General features: G+C 39.5%; 1 protein-coding gene across 7 annotated transcripts in view; it reads right to left on the reverse strand.

The window, feature by feature from the left end:
* Positions 1-17099, reverse strand: part of MAST2 (microtubule associated serine/threonine kinase 2) — a 388109-nt gene that overhangs the window by 359131 nt on the left and 11879 nt on the right. Inside the window, exons 1-2 of one of the 7 annotated variants that reach the window (XM_073357845.1) lie at positions 4263-4284; positions 1596-1646 (exon numbers count right to left, since the gene is read on the reverse strand). The exons of the other annotated variants lie outside the window; for them this stretch is intronic. Of the exons in view, the coding sequence (XP_073213946.1) occupies positions 1596-1646 (51 nt within the window). The 5' untranslated portion in view covers positions 4263-4284. Of the gene's footprint in view, positions 1-1595; positions 1647-4262; positions 4285-17099 lie in introns of those variants that run through there. 7 annotated transcript variants of the gene reach the window in all.

The raw sequence follows: 17099 nt of genomic DNA on the forward strand, positions 1-17099 counted from the left end.
TGGTGAGGATTACACACTCTCTTTCGGTAATTTATCTATTCTTATAGTTAGAAAGCTTTTCCTAATATCTAATTTACATCTCCCTTGCTGCAGATTAAGCAGATTTCTTTTTGTCCTGCCCTCATTGGAGATGGAGAGGTTACTTACCTTATACAAAAAGAACGAGGAGCACTTGTGGCACCTTAGAGACTAAAATTTATCTGGGCATAAGCTTTTGTGGGCTAAAACCCACTTCATCAGAAGCACGGAGTGGAAAATACAATAGGTAGGTAGATAGGTATACACACACAGAACATGAAAAGATGGGGGTTACCATACCAACTCTAATGAGACAAATCAATTAAGGTGGGCTATTATCAGCAGGAGAAAAAAATCTTTTGTAGTGATAATCAGGATGGCCCATTTCAAACAGTTGACAAGAAGGTGCGAGTAACAGTAGGGGGAAAACTAGCATGAGGAAATAATGTCACACAAACTAAAAACTAAGTCCCACAATTTTGATCAATTTAAATCAAATCCACCCTGTGTATAATTTAGTGAATCTACTGTAAAACCCTACCAATTTGTCTCACAGCAGATGCAAGGTTGTGGAATTTACAGAAATAAGGTTCTTCGAAGTTTTCTTAAATTAAGTTTTCATAGTTAGATCTGCTCCACCCTCTTCTCACTCTCACCACTTCCTCTACAAGTACTGAGAACTCATTTCCTAAAACACATATGGCAATTTTCCTCCTACCTAGGAGCTGCAGAGTTATCTATAATCAACATTTTCACACTATCAGATTCTACTTAATATAGTCTCAAAAAAATACCTACCTGTTACCTAGAACCAGTGATACTCAGACTGAGGCTCACGAGTCAAAAATGGCTTTTTAATGCGTCTCCTGCGGCTCTTTGCAGCACATGATATTAAAACACTGATTAATTATTAACCAATCTATGTTATTAACCAATCAGGATGTGTTTACTATGGTATTAGCCAATTGTAATTGATAAAATACTTGGTCAGTCATTTTGCTGGGAGAATAATTTTTATACACACACAAAATATTTCTTCCAGTCATACTATTTAAATATGACTATATAGTACTATAGTAAATCAAACAATGAATTCACACTACGGTGGCTCTTTTGAGTAATACTGATTGCTAATGTGGCTCCTGAACCACTGAGATCCAAGTATCACTGACCTAAATAGACAGTTATCTGACTGTGTATTTATCAGTGATCTAAGTTAAATAAATACATTTAGCATGTTTCTCATTCTGGATCAGGAAAGTATATAGAAGACCATACAAGAGAAAATAGCTTATTTTTCTGCAAAAAAAGGGCCACATAGGTATCATTTTGCCTTTAAATAAATTCTTGTCAAGTAATCTTTACAGGTTTTGGGGTTTGTTTGCTTTTTGTGGGGTTTTTTTTGGGGGGGGTACTGTAATAAGACAAAGCCTGAGTTACATTTTAGTAATGTTGTCAGTAGTTTGAAATTCTTTAACTAAGACTAGCATGAATAAAATATATTTTTGTATAGATTTGGACATTTTTTTGCCCATGTGAGTACCCAGAAACAATAAAATAAAATATTTAATATATACCCTATCATCCTGCATATTTTCCCCCAGAACTGCCAGAAAACAAGGATACATCTATATGGAGTGGAAAAAGGAAGGAGATATCTGGAAACTGTAGAGATGAGGCAAAATTAATGATTAGGCATTAATGATAAAAATTAAAGATGAGGCAACAGAGAACTGTCTTAAGTAAGAGAACTATAAATATATATACACATTCACCAGGGATTGCTCCCATTATCCCATAAGGTCTTCTCCAAGGTCTTCTTGCTAATACAAATGTTTTCTCCCCAAAAGTTCTGGCATAACATCTAAATAAAAAAAAGTCCAGCTAAGGGCCATAAATAACCAGTAGCAAGTCTAAAGAATGTATCTGAAGAGACATTTTTACTGAATAGGTGCGTGATATGTATAAAAATTGTTCTTAACTCGTTCTTAACTTAAATTCCTCTAGTGACTACATATTTAACCTTTTTAGATCTTACATAATAAGCCCCGTTTGGGGAAATTGGGTTTCCCATCCCAACAGGAAAATTTAGATTGCTCCCTATTATGGGTTAAACCAAGACAGGTTCAGAACATTTTTCAGGTGTACTTTTCATTAATGCATAAGCATTGAAACTTGCTCTAAACAGGGCCGGCTCCAGGCACCAGCAAACCAAGCAGGTGCCTGGGGCGGCAAATGTAAAGGGGTGGTAGGACATCGGGCTCTGGGGTAGCGATCCGCCCTCAGCGGCGGCAGTAAAAACGCTGGAGCCGGCCCTGGCTCTACAGATTATGCAGCTATTGAAAGATTCTACGGAAAAAGACCCCTATTCATGCATGCTAGATTTGCAGACATTTAAAAAAATAATTTAGATTTGTCTATTTCAATCAAGAATTTGAGTATATGATTATAAAAATGTCATAATGCAACATTCAGAGACAATGTGCTTTTAACTTTTACAATACTAACCTGCATTCTACCCAATTTAAAATATCACTGAGATCTATGTACACATTGTGTCAGTCAAACTCCTATGACAGACAGGGTTGATTTGTAAACAATAGAACAAGCTTTCAGAAGACTGTCAGTATAGTAATTTTGTTCAGCTGTCATTCAAGAATCAGAGAAGTGATATTAGGCATCTAAAAAGTTCTTCAATGAATCAAAGCAAGAATAGCAAAATTGTAATTCAGAATTCTATAATAAGAGGAATCAATAATAAGATAGCCAGAAAGCTTAATTTGCCCCAGATTGGGATGTGTTAACTATATACAGAGGATGGAAAGATCTGCTATAGTCTCTCAGAATAATTAGGAGGGAACACCTCTGTGCAGTGAGACAAGAAATACTCAAGCCCTTTTAAATAGACCCCATCAGCCAACCACAGACTTGTAGAAGTCAGTCCAATACAGAGCACACATTGGGAAAGAAAGGAAATGGATGTCGAACATCCAAGGAATCAACTCCCACTTCTTTTACTGCCTGGTGTTCTGTAGGATTATAGGAATATGCCTAAGTGTCTGCTCCAACAGAAGATGTCTGGATATTTTATGAATGTTTAACAGACTTCTACGCTCTTTAAGAACCACGTTAAGTTGAAGAGAAACAGATTACAACTCAAAACAGTGATTTCATCCCTAATGGGACCACCATCCACAGAACTGAAAATGAACTTTTTTTAAAATGTTTAAATATATGGATCAGAAGCTCAGCTGCTGTAAATCGTGGCAAATCCAATGGAGCCATGCTGATTTATACCAGCTATCAGTCCCAATATCTCTTAATCAGAGGGGAAAAAAGAAATAAAGAGTAGATAAGTAATTTTTGTATGCTACTTGTGTAAGTTCTAGGAACCAGGAGAAAAGTATCCCAGACAGCCAAGAGCAAAAGAACCTTATATATGAAAAGTACAAATTTAATCTTCCAGTCGCAGATCCTTGTCTCAAGTCAATATCATATACACACTCTTAACGAAAACTACGGGAGGTAGCTATTATATTAAACCTTGTATATATTTTAAAACTCAAAGTCAGTTAACTGCTTACTGATGGTGTGAAGAAACAAGGCTTGATAAAAAGAAATGAGATTGAATCACCACCAATCGGTTGACAAAATAAATTTTTTCCTTTGTATATACTCTTCCCCTCCCCCACTTCCACCCTATATTCCTCATCCCTTCACTACATTAATATTCTAAGTAGGTGTTCAATACAGTTTGAGATGGCTGGAACATTCATTCTTGACCAGTTAAAAATACAAACAGCAGTTATGCAGTCTTCCATTTTATATATTACCCTGTGTGCTAAAAATATGAAAAGTTTAAAAGATACCTTATACAAAACACCTTCACTGGAAGCCATATATGTAAATCTTGCAAAGCAAAACCTCTGCAAAAATATTATCTTTGAACTTCCACTAAAAACCACATCACAGATCATAGAATAACAGGGTCGGAAGGGACCTCAGGAGGTCATCTAGTCCAACCCCCTGCTCAAAGCAGGACCAATCCCCAAATAAATCATCCCAGCCAGGGATTTGTCGAGCGAGACCTTAAAAACTTCTAAGGAAGGAGATTCTACCACCTCCCTAGGTAACGCATTCCAGTGTTTCACCACCCTCCTAGTGAAAAAGTTTTTCCTAATATCCAACCTAAACCTCCCCCACTGCAACTTGAGACCATTACTCCTCATTCAGTCATCCGTTACCACTGAGAACAGTCGAGATCCATCCTCTTTGGAACCCTCTTTCAGGTAGTTGAAAGCAGCTATCAAATCCCCCCTCATTCTTCTCTTCCGCAGACTAAACAATCCCAGTTCCCTCAGCCTCTCCTCATAAGTCATGTGTTCCAGTCCCCTAATCATTTTTGTTGCCCTCTACTGGAGGTTTTCCAATTTTTCCACATCCTTCTTGTAGTGTGCCATGTATGTGGTGAACCCTGATGTCATTTGCTGGACAAAGTTGAAAGCAGTTATATTTATGATCATAGAGATTATCAAACCCTCATTTATCTTCCATATACTTCTTTTTTTGTACTTCCTCTCCAGTTGCTGCAGATTTTCAAGATCTGTGTATTTAGACTTACTAAAACACAACCATCCAAAACTCCAAGCACATATGTTTTTATATAAATACACTGCAACAAATAAGACAATATGCAAAAAGCTAAAATTTCCATTTACAAATTTTTCAACCAGACTTCTCATCTTGCCAGATTCATTCAGTGATGCCCATAACTTAGATGTTAATTACATCAAAATACCTTCCATGATTGTTATGCTGTAACAAAGACAAGAATGTGGCATCACTAAAGGAGTCAGGCAAGCACAGAAAACTGATCATAAAAGAACGTTGCCGTTTTTAAAAAAAACTTAATAGTTTACATAGAGGTGAAAGAAAATTATATAATTTGATATGAGAAGTGAAGAGATTGATACTGTATCTTCTATATGGTAAAAAGAAAAGGAGTACTTGTGGCACCTTAGAGACTAACCAATTTATTTGAGCATAAGCTTTCGTGAGCTACTCCTTTTCTTTTTGCGAATACAGACTAACACAGCTGTTACTCTGAAACCTTCTATATGGTAGGTTTACTAAAGTGTAATGTTTTTAAAAATGTTTAATGTTTTTAAAATTAGTTGGTAAACATTTAAAATTGCAACAGTATTTTTAATTTGCCAGGTATTTTTATTCTAGTTACAAACAGTAAATTCCCCTATTACATCCGACAGGGATGAATAAAACAGAGTAAAATGCAGGTCTTAATTTATGCCAATATAAATTCTAATGAATGCCTAAATGGAGTCAAACCACTTAAGGGTATAATTGGTAATGCAATTTCTTTTATAATATAAACTTCCTTACATACTGCTCTTAACTGAAGTATAAAACAACCAATGACAATTTAAGTAATCCAATTTACATAGGCAAACAACAATTTTAGTTACATACCAAGCTATAGGAGCTATAAAAATTTCCATGTTTAATTATACATCGAGTAGACATTATAAAGAGCAAACCCAAGGTCATGTTTCAACAACTGAAAGTTGGAACACACTGTCCTGACTGAGCAGAGATTTAAATCTCAGTCCAAAATAACCTAGGCAGTTATAGATCCGAGGCATGTGAATAATACAATGCATAAAAATGCATAGCTATATTTGGTTTGAATAAAATAATAATGGACTTAGGAGTGATGCAGAGTTCAATCTTCTTTAGAAACTGAGCTTCTCAAAGAAACTTCCTAAGTATTGTTAAGTTTGGAGCATTGTGATATAGTCTCAAAATAATAATTTCTGGAGGTCCATTTTGGAATTTAGTTCATAAAAATATCTTCAAGACTAAAAAGGGGCAAGAGGAGAGAAATCCATGCCCAGCTGCTGTTCCATTGCTTCTCTCAAATGATGCTGCCTACAAAAAAAGAAAAAGGTGATTGATGAACCAAACTTAGGTGTGGGGGAAGTAGATGTGTTAATAAGGCTTTTCCATCTTGACTTTCAATAATTTACTGATGGGCAGCAGACCATTAGGATATACTAACCAATTTTATAAAATAAAATGTATTTAATTTTATAAAATAAGATTTCACTGTGCAGGATGGACTGTAAAATCATAACAGTGTGTGACCCCAATTTAACAATACTAAATTGTTGTCCAGCACATATTGGTACTATAAATGGTAGCTAAATTAATCTTAGCTCAGTTCGGGTTGACAGTAAAAGTAGCCAAAGCAAGCTCCACAGGTTGAGCATACACAGGAGTCTTTCAGTCCATCATGGTAGGCATTGGACAAAAGGAGTAAGGAGTAAAGGAGTAAGTGGACAGTTCAAATATGCTTTTACCAATAGAATAGACAGAGAAGAACATGGGAACATTGGTAGGATGAAAACTTTTAGAAAAAAAGTGGCCTGTGAAGATCTAGGCTGTGATTTGTTTATCAGCCTGATGACAAGAAAGCAGAATTGATTTTTATCTGGTTTGGTGGAAGTGAGTAAGAAAAAACAATGAGGAGTCCTTGTGGCACCTTAGAGACTAACAAATTTATTTGGGCATAGCTTTCGGGGGCTAGAACCCAGCAAAAAAAAAGAGCATGCACCTTCCAACTCAGAATTCCAATTATTTGACAGCCAGTTTTTGTCTACATAAACCATCTGGAAACCACACACTTCCCATCCCAAGCCAGACAAGATTGTCAATACATGGCAAGAATTTTAAAACCACACTTATGAAGTCTTCTTGAGCTTAATTCAAGACTGGCGAATTCTCTGACACCTGGTCTACACTACAATGTTACGTCAACATAAGGCAACTTATGTCGACCTAACTCTAAGTGTCTACACTAAAATGTTGCTCCCGCCAATTTAAATTGCCTGCTACGCCGACTTAACTCCACCTCCATGAGAGGCATAGCGCTTAGGTGGAAGTAGTTAGGTCAACACAGTGTCAATGTAGACACTTCGTTACTTACGTCTACTTTAGTGGCCTCCAGGAGGTGTCCCACAATGCCCTACCCTGACCATGGTGGTCACCATTTTGAACTCTGCTTCCCAGCAGCCAAATACAGTGGTATATACCCCCTTCCCTCTAAATCCCCACAAATTTTTGAAATTCCATTTCCTGTTTGATCAGCACGGAGAGCTCACCTAGCAACTGCCCAGCTGACCATGCTGACTACAGGCTGCAGCCTGGATTACACAGGAAGTGATGGATCTCCTGGGTCTACAGAAAGAAGAGGTTGTGCAGCCACAGCACCAATCCAGCTGTAGAAACATCAATATCTATGAGCAGATTGCTCGGGGCCTGGGGGAGAAGGGCTACAAGAGGGACCCACAGCAGTGCCACGTGAAAGCCAAGGAGCAGCAGCAGGTGTACCAGTTGCTCTAGTGCAGAGCTGTAGACATGCCACTTTTACAAAGAGCTGCATGCCATCCTCAGCAGAGACCCCACCACTATTCCCAAGAGCCCCATGGATACTTCGGAGAAGTCAGAGTCACAGACCGCCAGAGTGAACAGCGAGGAGGTGGAGTTGGATAAGGAAGAGGATGAAGACAACTATGGGGGACAGGTGACCAGGGGATCCAGGAATTGTTTTGGCTCCATAGCAGCCGAGCCAGTCCCTACACTGCAGTACGGGCGAGCATGATGCCAGGGAAGAAACCTCCCATGAGTATGCTGTTTGCTTTGATATTGCAGGGACACATCTGTTCATCTACTTTTTTAATCATGCTAGAAGAAGTAGTGAAACAACAACTAGAGGTAGAGTTGCTATCTGCTTCTCACTCCCCTGTAAACTTAGGCATAGGGGGGTCCTGCAGAACAGTTTGTGTGTACAGAGATGTACCATGAATCCTCCATAGCAATCCTGAGGAAACTTTCCTCTTCCTCTTTCCTGGAGGTAGTCTGCAATCCTCTGCTGAAGGTTTCTGGGGAGGGCTGCCTTATTTCTTCCACCGCGGTAAGACACCTTCACATGTCACTCAGCAATTACTTCAGCAGGCACCATTGCAGCATACAGGCTAGCAGCATACTGACCTGGTCTGCAGCTGGACGGATGCAGGAGCTGTTCTTTTCAGCCTCCATTACCCTCAAGACTGAGCCAGTATTCGATTCAATTGCCCTATCCACATATGCTACCCTCCTTACTATCCCAACTCACCCCCCCTCCCCTGGGCCATATTCACCATGGCTGGGACTGCTGCCATGCTCGATGAATCCCAAGAAGAAGTGAGAATGTAGCTGTTAGGATATAGATATTCAGGCCTGTCTGTAAAGGCCTATACTCTAAGAATTTAGGGGTATTCTTATCACTTAGCTAGTTCTAGAGGTATAAAAGAAAATCAAAATCACTGTCTGTGGGTGTAAGGGCCTTCTCTAGTCACATTGAAAAAAGGTGCTATTGGGCTGTTAGGTATACAATCCTGTCCTAATAATGCCTATCGCCTCCAGAGAAAGGGAAGTGCCTAGAAAGATGTAAAAGGAAACTTAGTTTGATAACATCCTGTCTGGCAAGAACTCACTTATCAATAGCTGGGATATGAAATCCTCATTTCTTTGTTGTTCTATCACTGTAGTCCCCATTTCCCTATTGTTTGTCTGTATAATCTTGGTCTGGTTCTGTGATTGTTTCTATCTGCTGTATAATTAATTTGGCTGGGTGTAAACTAATTAAGGTGGTGGGATATAATTGGTTAAATAATCATGTTACAGTATGTTAGGATTGGTTAGTTAAATTTCAGGAAAATGATTGGTTAAGGTATAGCTAAGCAGAACTCAAGTTTTACTACATAGTCTGCAGTTAGTCAGGAAGTGTGGGCAGGGGGAAATTGGAATCATGTTTTGCTAAGGGCAGGAATGGGAACAGGACACAGGTAAGGCTCTGTGGTGTCAGAGCGGGGAAGGGGGACACTAAGGAAGGAAACTGGAATCATGCTTGCTGGAAGTTCACCCCAATAAACATTGACTTGTTTGCACCTTTGGACTTCTGGGTATTGTTGTTCTCTGTTCATGCGAGAAGGATCAGGGAAGTAAGTGGGTGAAGGAATAAGCCCCTTAACAGTAGCGTTTGTAACTTGTGTGGATCAAGGGGTGAGAGTTTGGTATATCAAGTTTCCATTTATCTTGTGAATACACTCACAATAGTACCTCTATGCATTGCATCTTTTGTAGCTGGAAATGTGGCCTTCAGGGTCTCTCCATCCACACCAATCAAGCGGTTCAGACAGATTAGGAGAAGGAAGAGGACATGGGATGACATGTTCCAAAAGATCCTGCAAGCCTCTGGTGCTTCGGATATCGAGCACAGGACTTGGGGAATTGCTGTGGCAGACAGAATGAACAGAGAAGAACAGAGCACCAGAAAAGGATAGAGAGGGGCAGAAGGAGATACTAGCACTTCTCAAGAGGCAAACAGACTTGCTGGAGACTTGTCAACCTTCAAGTTTAACAGACCCATGCTTGCCTCCCTCTGCAGCCCATAGAGAACTGCATTCTGGAACCTCCCCACACACACACACACCACGTGGCATCCAAGGATGCTACACTTCCCCTACCACTCCACCCCATGCGAAAGCACAGGCAATCATAGCCGCACATACACCAACCGTGTCTCTCACAGATCAGTGTATGCATTTATGAAACGGAAATGACCGTCTGTCCCCTTGATTCTTTGCCCTGTATTTATAAAGTTTTATTCAGTTATAAATATGTCTGTTTGCATGGGTTTGGAATAAAATTCCATTTATGGAAACTTAAGTCATTTTATTAGTTCACAACATATGCTGGCTGGGCTAATATCATTCACATATAAAAGCAATAGGTGCATTTGCAATGTTATATGATGACACATACAGCACTCATTACAAGGTTCATATCGGGGTGCAAAAAAAGTTAAATTTAAAAAACCACAATGCCAGGCAGCACACACTACAGCTACACATTACTGTGGCTCATGATTAAAATGGTCTTTCAAAGCCTCCAGGAGCCATATAGCTCCTCATTGAGCTCTTCTTATAGCCCTGGTATCGGGCTGCTCAAAATCAGCAGAGCAGTCATTCCACCTCAACCCTCCAACCTGGCAGAATCTTTTCTCCCTTTGCTTCACAAATATTCTGAAGCACACAGCAGGCAGCTTTAACCATTAGGGTTTTTTTCCCCCACTGAGGTCTAATATCAACAGCACCAGTGGCCTTTCCAACGGCCAAAGGCACATTCAACTGTCATTCTGCACCTGCTGAGCATAGTTGAAAGTGTTCCTTGCTGCTGTCTAGGTGGCCAATGTACGGTTTCATGAACTACGGGAGTAACGAGTAGGGTGGGTCACCTAAGATTACCCCCAATGGTAATCCTCTCGTCTGGAAAGAAAGTCACTTCTTGCAGCTTTCTGAACAGGCCTGTACTCTTAAAGATGCATGCATCATGCACCTTCCCTGACCATCCCAAGCTGATGTCGGTTAAACGACCTTGGTGATCCACCAGCACTTACAATATCATAGAAAAGTAGCCCTTTCTGTTGATATATTCTGTGGAAAGGTGGTCTGGTGCCAAAATAGGGATATGCATGCCATCTATTAGATTGCCCCACTGAAGTTTGGGAACCTCGTTGCTGCAGAAGCATGCATTATGTCCTGCACATTGCCCAGAGTCCAAGTCCTTCTTAGAAAGACGCAATTAATGGCCCTGCACACTTGCATCATAGTAACTCCTATGGTGGATTTCTGAACTCCAAACTGAATCCCAACTGATTGGTAGCAATTTGGTGTTGCAAGCTTCCACACAGCCATCACCACTTACTTTTCCACTGTCAGTGCAGCTCTCATTTTGGTGTCACTGAGTTGGAGGGCTGGGGCAAACTCTGCACACATATCCAGCAACGTGGCCTTGCACATTCAAAAGTTCTGAAGCCACTGCTCATCATCCCATACCTATATAACGATTCAATCCAATCAGTCAGTGCTTGTTTCTCGGGCCCAGAACCAGCGCTCCATCATCTGTAGCTGCTAGGGGAATGCCAGCAACAACCTGGAGTTGTTTCTTTCTATGTCCCACAGCAAGCTAGCCTCCAAGGAATCATCATGTTTCCTGCAGCTCCTCTGGTAGTTTTGCAAAGACTTCAGGATCGGGCACACTGTGCTCACAATGCTCACCACAACAGTGCAGAGCTGTGCAGGACCCATGCTTCTCACACAGATGGCACACATGCAGGTTTGCAGGGCTTTTGAGAAGTGGCGCAAAACATTATGGAATACAGATAAAATTACGGGATGGAGAAAACTGCATCAAGGGACATTAAACTAAGTTCCCAGTAACCCCTGCGCGACACGTTTGCCCCCATGAGACTTTGCAAATCCTTCTCAAAACAGTGTGCTAGATGGTGGCAAGCTGCACAGTGGGATAGCAACCCACAGCGCACTGCTCTCTGCATCATGCAAGTGCTGCAAGTGAGGACACACACCACCAACACAAGAAGCGTAGCGTGGACATGCAAAAGCGATTTAATTACTGCAGCGGCTATACGTTGACCTAACTAAGGTTGACTTAATTTTGTAGTGTAAACTTGCCCTGAAGTTTACCAGAAGAGCTACCAGTAATTTAGTAAGTTCTTCCTTTGCATTTATAACCAGATGATAATGATATAGTTGCAAGTGAAACTGGCAAACACCACTGCAACTAAAATGAAAGGACAAACTAGAAACATGGCAGCTGGCAGCCTCCGGAAATCTGACAAGCTTTCCTTGGCAGAAGTCACCAAAATATCAGAATTGTCAGTAAATTACAAATAAACCTAACTACAAAAGAGCAATTACTCAACACTCTTAGCAGCACTTATACTGCAAAAGGACAAAATTTCCATAGTCTGGCACAAAATTTCAAATCTGCATACTTCAGTTCCATCCCAAAGAAAGGACACTTCAGACATTTCAGGGATAAACAGTATATTACTTGCCCTTTGCCTGACTACACAAATGAAATTCCCAACTGTCAGATTTCTTAAGTTCAGTAAAAACAAACCCAAATCAGAAGGCCTCAGAAGAAACGTCTGATACACTATCTCCACGATTCTGGAAAAGGAGTTCCCAATCTGCAGCAGAAATCAAGGGGTAGGCCACCACACAAATCCAGGATGGGAGCCAAGAGAAACCTACATATCTCTGACAGGCGGCACACAGTGTGCTGAACAATGGGGCTGACTTTCAGGTATACACTCGCCACTCTGACTTTGTACAGCTCTGAATAAAATCCATCTGAGACAATAAAACATGCTAACCGATACCCATCCCAAATAAATCATTGTGTCTAAATATGCATGAATGTCACATTTTGCCATAACTTTCCCTTCTGAACAGTTTATATCAGTTACATAGTACATCCACAATGTTATTTAAAAAAGCGCTAATACTTTTCTCCTGTATTTTTTCCAAACTTCTAGCACTGGCCATAACATTTGGTGTAGGTTTTGATAACTGAATTAACTTTTAAAAGCATTCTTCCCCTGATTAAAATCCAATTTGTCACACAATTTATTAGAGAGTATTCCAATTTGGGAGATTTTATTTCAGAGACAAACTGAAGTGTTTGTTTAAATAAATAATATTAAAAAGCCCACTTCTGTGATCAAAAATTTCCTTGTGATGGCTTTTCAGTCGCTTATATAAAATAAGTTGGAGTCTCAGTCCAGCTCACATCACAAAAGTCATCTGCACAATTGGCACCTTTACCTCTTTGCTGAGAGTGCCAGCAAAGGATAGAATGAGCAAAGAGATGACTTTCCTTTACCGCAGTCCCTCCACAGCAAGGTTGAAACCCACAGTCAAAAGGATGTCCATGCTGTATGTATCTGGTAACTTTGGCTCATCTGGCAACTTTCACCTGCATAGCAAATTCTCCCCGTTTTAAAATGAAAAGGTGGCAATAGTAGAAAAATTGAGAAATCTGGTCACTTGTGCTTAGATTTCAAGGTAAAACACACTTTATTAATACCCAATATATAAGAAAAATGAAGTCAAGATGTTCTGAAAACTACTGATGTTCCCTTTGTAACTGTCAAAGTGAAATAATTCATCAACAAACAGCAATGCATTTCTCTTTATTACACATTACTCTGCCATCAGGACAGCGTTCAACTGTGTATTAAAGAGTTCAGCATTTCACTTGCCTTTGTTACTCTAGATAATGCTCCTGCTTAAAAGTCTATTTGAAAATTAGAGTTTACTGACCACAGATCTATTTTGACCAGGTGTATGTTACAGAATTGAACAATAAACTGAAAGAAGATTGTATTTTCCAAGAGGAGTAGTGGGAGCAAGCCACCTGATTAGTTTTAAGATGGCGCTTGATAAATTTGTGAAAGGGATTATATGACATGGTTGCCTTCAACAGCAGAGGACTAGACTTCACCCAGGAGGCCCATTTCCAGCCTTGTGTCCTGTGTTCCTATAAGCATTGTGAAGCTTAAATATTTCTCAACTAAGCCAAGATCATGCACAGTAATGAGTTATAGAAATGTCAATTAACACGCTTTAATGTGTCATCATCATGCAGACAATATTCTGTTAACTGTAGGAGAGACAGACTTGAATATATTTCCATTACAGTATTAATAGGACTAATTAATTTACATAGCTTTATATCAGTATATATGTTCTCCACAAATGAAATACTCCAAAAGTTGCTTCAGGGGAACACCTTGCCTATAACCAATTAAGTTTCCAGGTAAAGTATCCTTTTAATCCTTATACCGCTACACTGACCAACCATTTTCACTAACCGACACCAAATCAAATACCTCTCCAGCACGTACAGTAACATTCCTAAATTCAGCACAGTCACACTATATTCATCAGCAAAAACAGACCTGCTCAACATCTTTGCACCAGTGAACTATGTCATGTGTACATCAGAAAACTAATGGCAAGTGCATTGCTATGCAAGAAAGTAAGCTGGAGAGGGAAAAAAATAAAGCTCATGTGTCTAATATCACCACATAATATTTTTTCTATACCTTACGTAAAAGTCAGCACATCAGTCTGACCTGATGAGTTCACAGGCTCGCTGTTGCTCATCAGCAAAACAGATGCAGCTTTACCCAACTTTTATAAGAGAGTAGTTTTATCCAAGGATGAAAATCATGGCCTCAGTTCAACAAGGTACCTACTCACATCTAAATTTAAGCATATGAGTCCCATTCCAGTCTTCTCTTCCTATTATGTTCTGCAAATGTTTTAAAGTTAAATTCACTGGCAGAAGTTAGTACAAAGAGAAAAGGGAAATCTCAAGATATCCCTTCCTGTATTTCTAAAGCAGAATAGGTTTAAAAGGAGAAAATAAAGTCCCTAATTTAACTGAATGAAGAGGTGGCAACTTTGTTTAACTGTTTAAATTACTGAAGGACAATCTGTTCCGACCTCTGTCCTAAGAAGTTGGAAATCAATTCGAGTCCAAAAGAAGATAGTTTGAAGGATTGCCGAGCCATATTAGGACACAGTCTGTCAGTACAAGAGTTTTCACCCTTGATAAAGGTGAAAAAGTTCAGACTAAAATATTCCTAGAAATCTCTTCACTGGATTCTCCAAATAATTTAGATTCACTGTGTTAATATATTTATTCTTTTTCTAAAGACGTTCGGTGCACCTAATCCATCTGTTAAATAAATATATTTTGGGATTTATGGGGGCCATAACTAAGGAGCAGACATCACTTATAAGAACCAAGAAAACTTTCCACTTCATTTCATCTGAATTAGTCCATTCCACATATCATTTATGTTTATTTGTGACTGGACTTTCAAGCAGTATCAAGAGTAAGAAATACTCTAGGCAAGACGAATCTCTTAACAGAGCTCAAGAGTCTAATAAACTTGCTTGGATTAAGGCTTCTTTAGCTTAGATGTTTCACTTAGGACTCTTTCCTGATGAGCGAGAAATGAAAAATTTGAGGAAAAGCTCTAATTGACTTGGCAGCAAGGACAAGAGCTGCTGCAAAGGAAAGAGGGCAATAATCCTACAAACTGCAATTAGACTCCAGCATCCTAATGAGCAGGAATACTAGTTTTCCCATAATAAAAAACCAAATTCTTCATTAAAAAAACATTTTTCTGCAATTAAAATGAAACACTGAACTTTAGTTTCCCTAGCCACAATATATATAGAATCATAGAAACACAGAACTGGAAGGGACCTCGAGAGGTCATCTACTCCAGTCTCCTGCACTCAAGGCAAGACTAAGTATTGTCTAGAACATCTCTGACAGGTATTTGTCCAACCAGCTCTTAAAAACCCCCCAATGATGGAGATTCCACAACCTCCCTGGGCAATTTATTCCAGTGCTTAACCACCCTGACAGTTAAGAAGTTTTTCTTAACATACAACCTAAACTGCCCTTGCTGCAATTTAAGCCCACTGTTTCTTGTCCTAGCCTCAGAAGTTAACAATTTTTCTCCCTCCTCCTTGTAAGAACCTTTTATGTACTTGAAATCTGTTATGTCCCCTCTCAGACTTCTCTTCTCGAGACTAAACATACCCAATTTTTTCAATCTTCCCTCAGAGATCATGTTTTCTAGACCTTTAATCATTATTGTTGCTTTTCTCTGGACTTTCTCCAATTTGTCCACATCTTTCCTGGAATGTGGTGTCCAGAACTAGCCACAATACTCCAGCTGAGGCCTAATCAGCACAGAGTAAAGCAGAATAATTACTTCTCATGTCTTGCTGACGATACTCCTGCTAATACATCCAAGAATCATGTTTGCTTTTTTTGCAACAGTGTTACATTGTTGACTCATATTTAGCTTGTGATCCACTATGACCCCCAGGTCCCTTTCTGCAGTACTCCTTCCTAGGCCATCATTTCCTATTTTGTATATGTGCAACTGATTGTTCCTTCCTAAGTGGAGTACTTTGCATTTGTCCTTATTCAATTTCATCCTATTTATTTCAGACCATTTCTCCAGTTTGTCCAGATCATTTTGAATTTTAATCCTATCCTCCAAAGCACTTGCAACCCCCTCCCAGCTTGGAATCATCCACAAACTTTATAAGTGTACTCTTCATGCCATTATCTAAATCACTGATGAAGATATTGAACAGAACAGACCCAGAACCGATCCCTGCAGGCCCCACTCATTATGCCTTCCCAGCATGACTGTGAACCACTGATAACTACTCTCTGGGAACGATTTTCCAACCAATTATGCACCCACCTTATAGTAACTCCATCTAGGTTGCATTTCCCTAGTTTCTTTATGAGAAGGTCATGCGAGACAGTATCAAGAGCCTTACTAAAGTCAAGATATACCACATCTACCACTTTCCCCTATCAGTAGAGGGGGAATTGAATAGGTATCAATTGAACACAATATTTTATTGATATACAGTGGATCCCCACCTATCTGATCTAACTGGGACCAGGGCCAGATCAGATAATCAAAAATTCAGATAATCCAGAGAGATTCAGCCCCAGTTCGGTTAATACAGAGTGAATAATCGAGGCTTGGATAAACAGGGTTCTACTGTATGTGGTTTTTACTTTTTCACAAAATGTAAAATCTAAAGAGTCTCTGTAAAAACACAAATTCCACTTTTTTCTGGAGCAAACGGATTTCTGGGATCTTTGCTAATGAGATTCTATCATCTCAAGAGTCCGAAGATTTAGGGACCTGATTAGAAAAATCTTCATTTTCTATCACTACTGAATTTGCTGTTGAACCAGACCACAACCATGCTAAAAGGAGAAAACTTCTGTCAACACAGACCGAAATCATGGGAAACTAGAAGAGATGGGCAGGAAAGCACTAGCATTTGAGAACCTTCCATCATTTTAAAATTGCTGTGTCCTCCGATAGGCCCTTGTTTAGTGATCTATTAGCGATACCATGTTTTGAGGCATTCTTCTCCCTTGGTTTTGACCTTTTACTTTTAATCAAGATGGTCAGGGACACAACCCCATACTCAGGGAACCTATAAGTCTCTGACTACCAGAACCCAGCAGTAGAGGACAGGGATGGATCACTCCTCCTGAAGCTCTGGTAGGAACCACAGTCAGAGAAAGGATAC

The sequence above is a fragment of the Lepidochelys kempii genome, chromosome 8 (genome assembly GCF_965140265.1).
Source record: "Lepidochelys kempii isolate rLepKem1 chromosome 8, rLepKem1.hap2, whole genome shotgun sequence".
Taxonomy (NCBI): Eukaryota; Metazoa; Chordata; order Testudines; family Cheloniidae; genus Lepidochelys; species Lepidochelys kempii.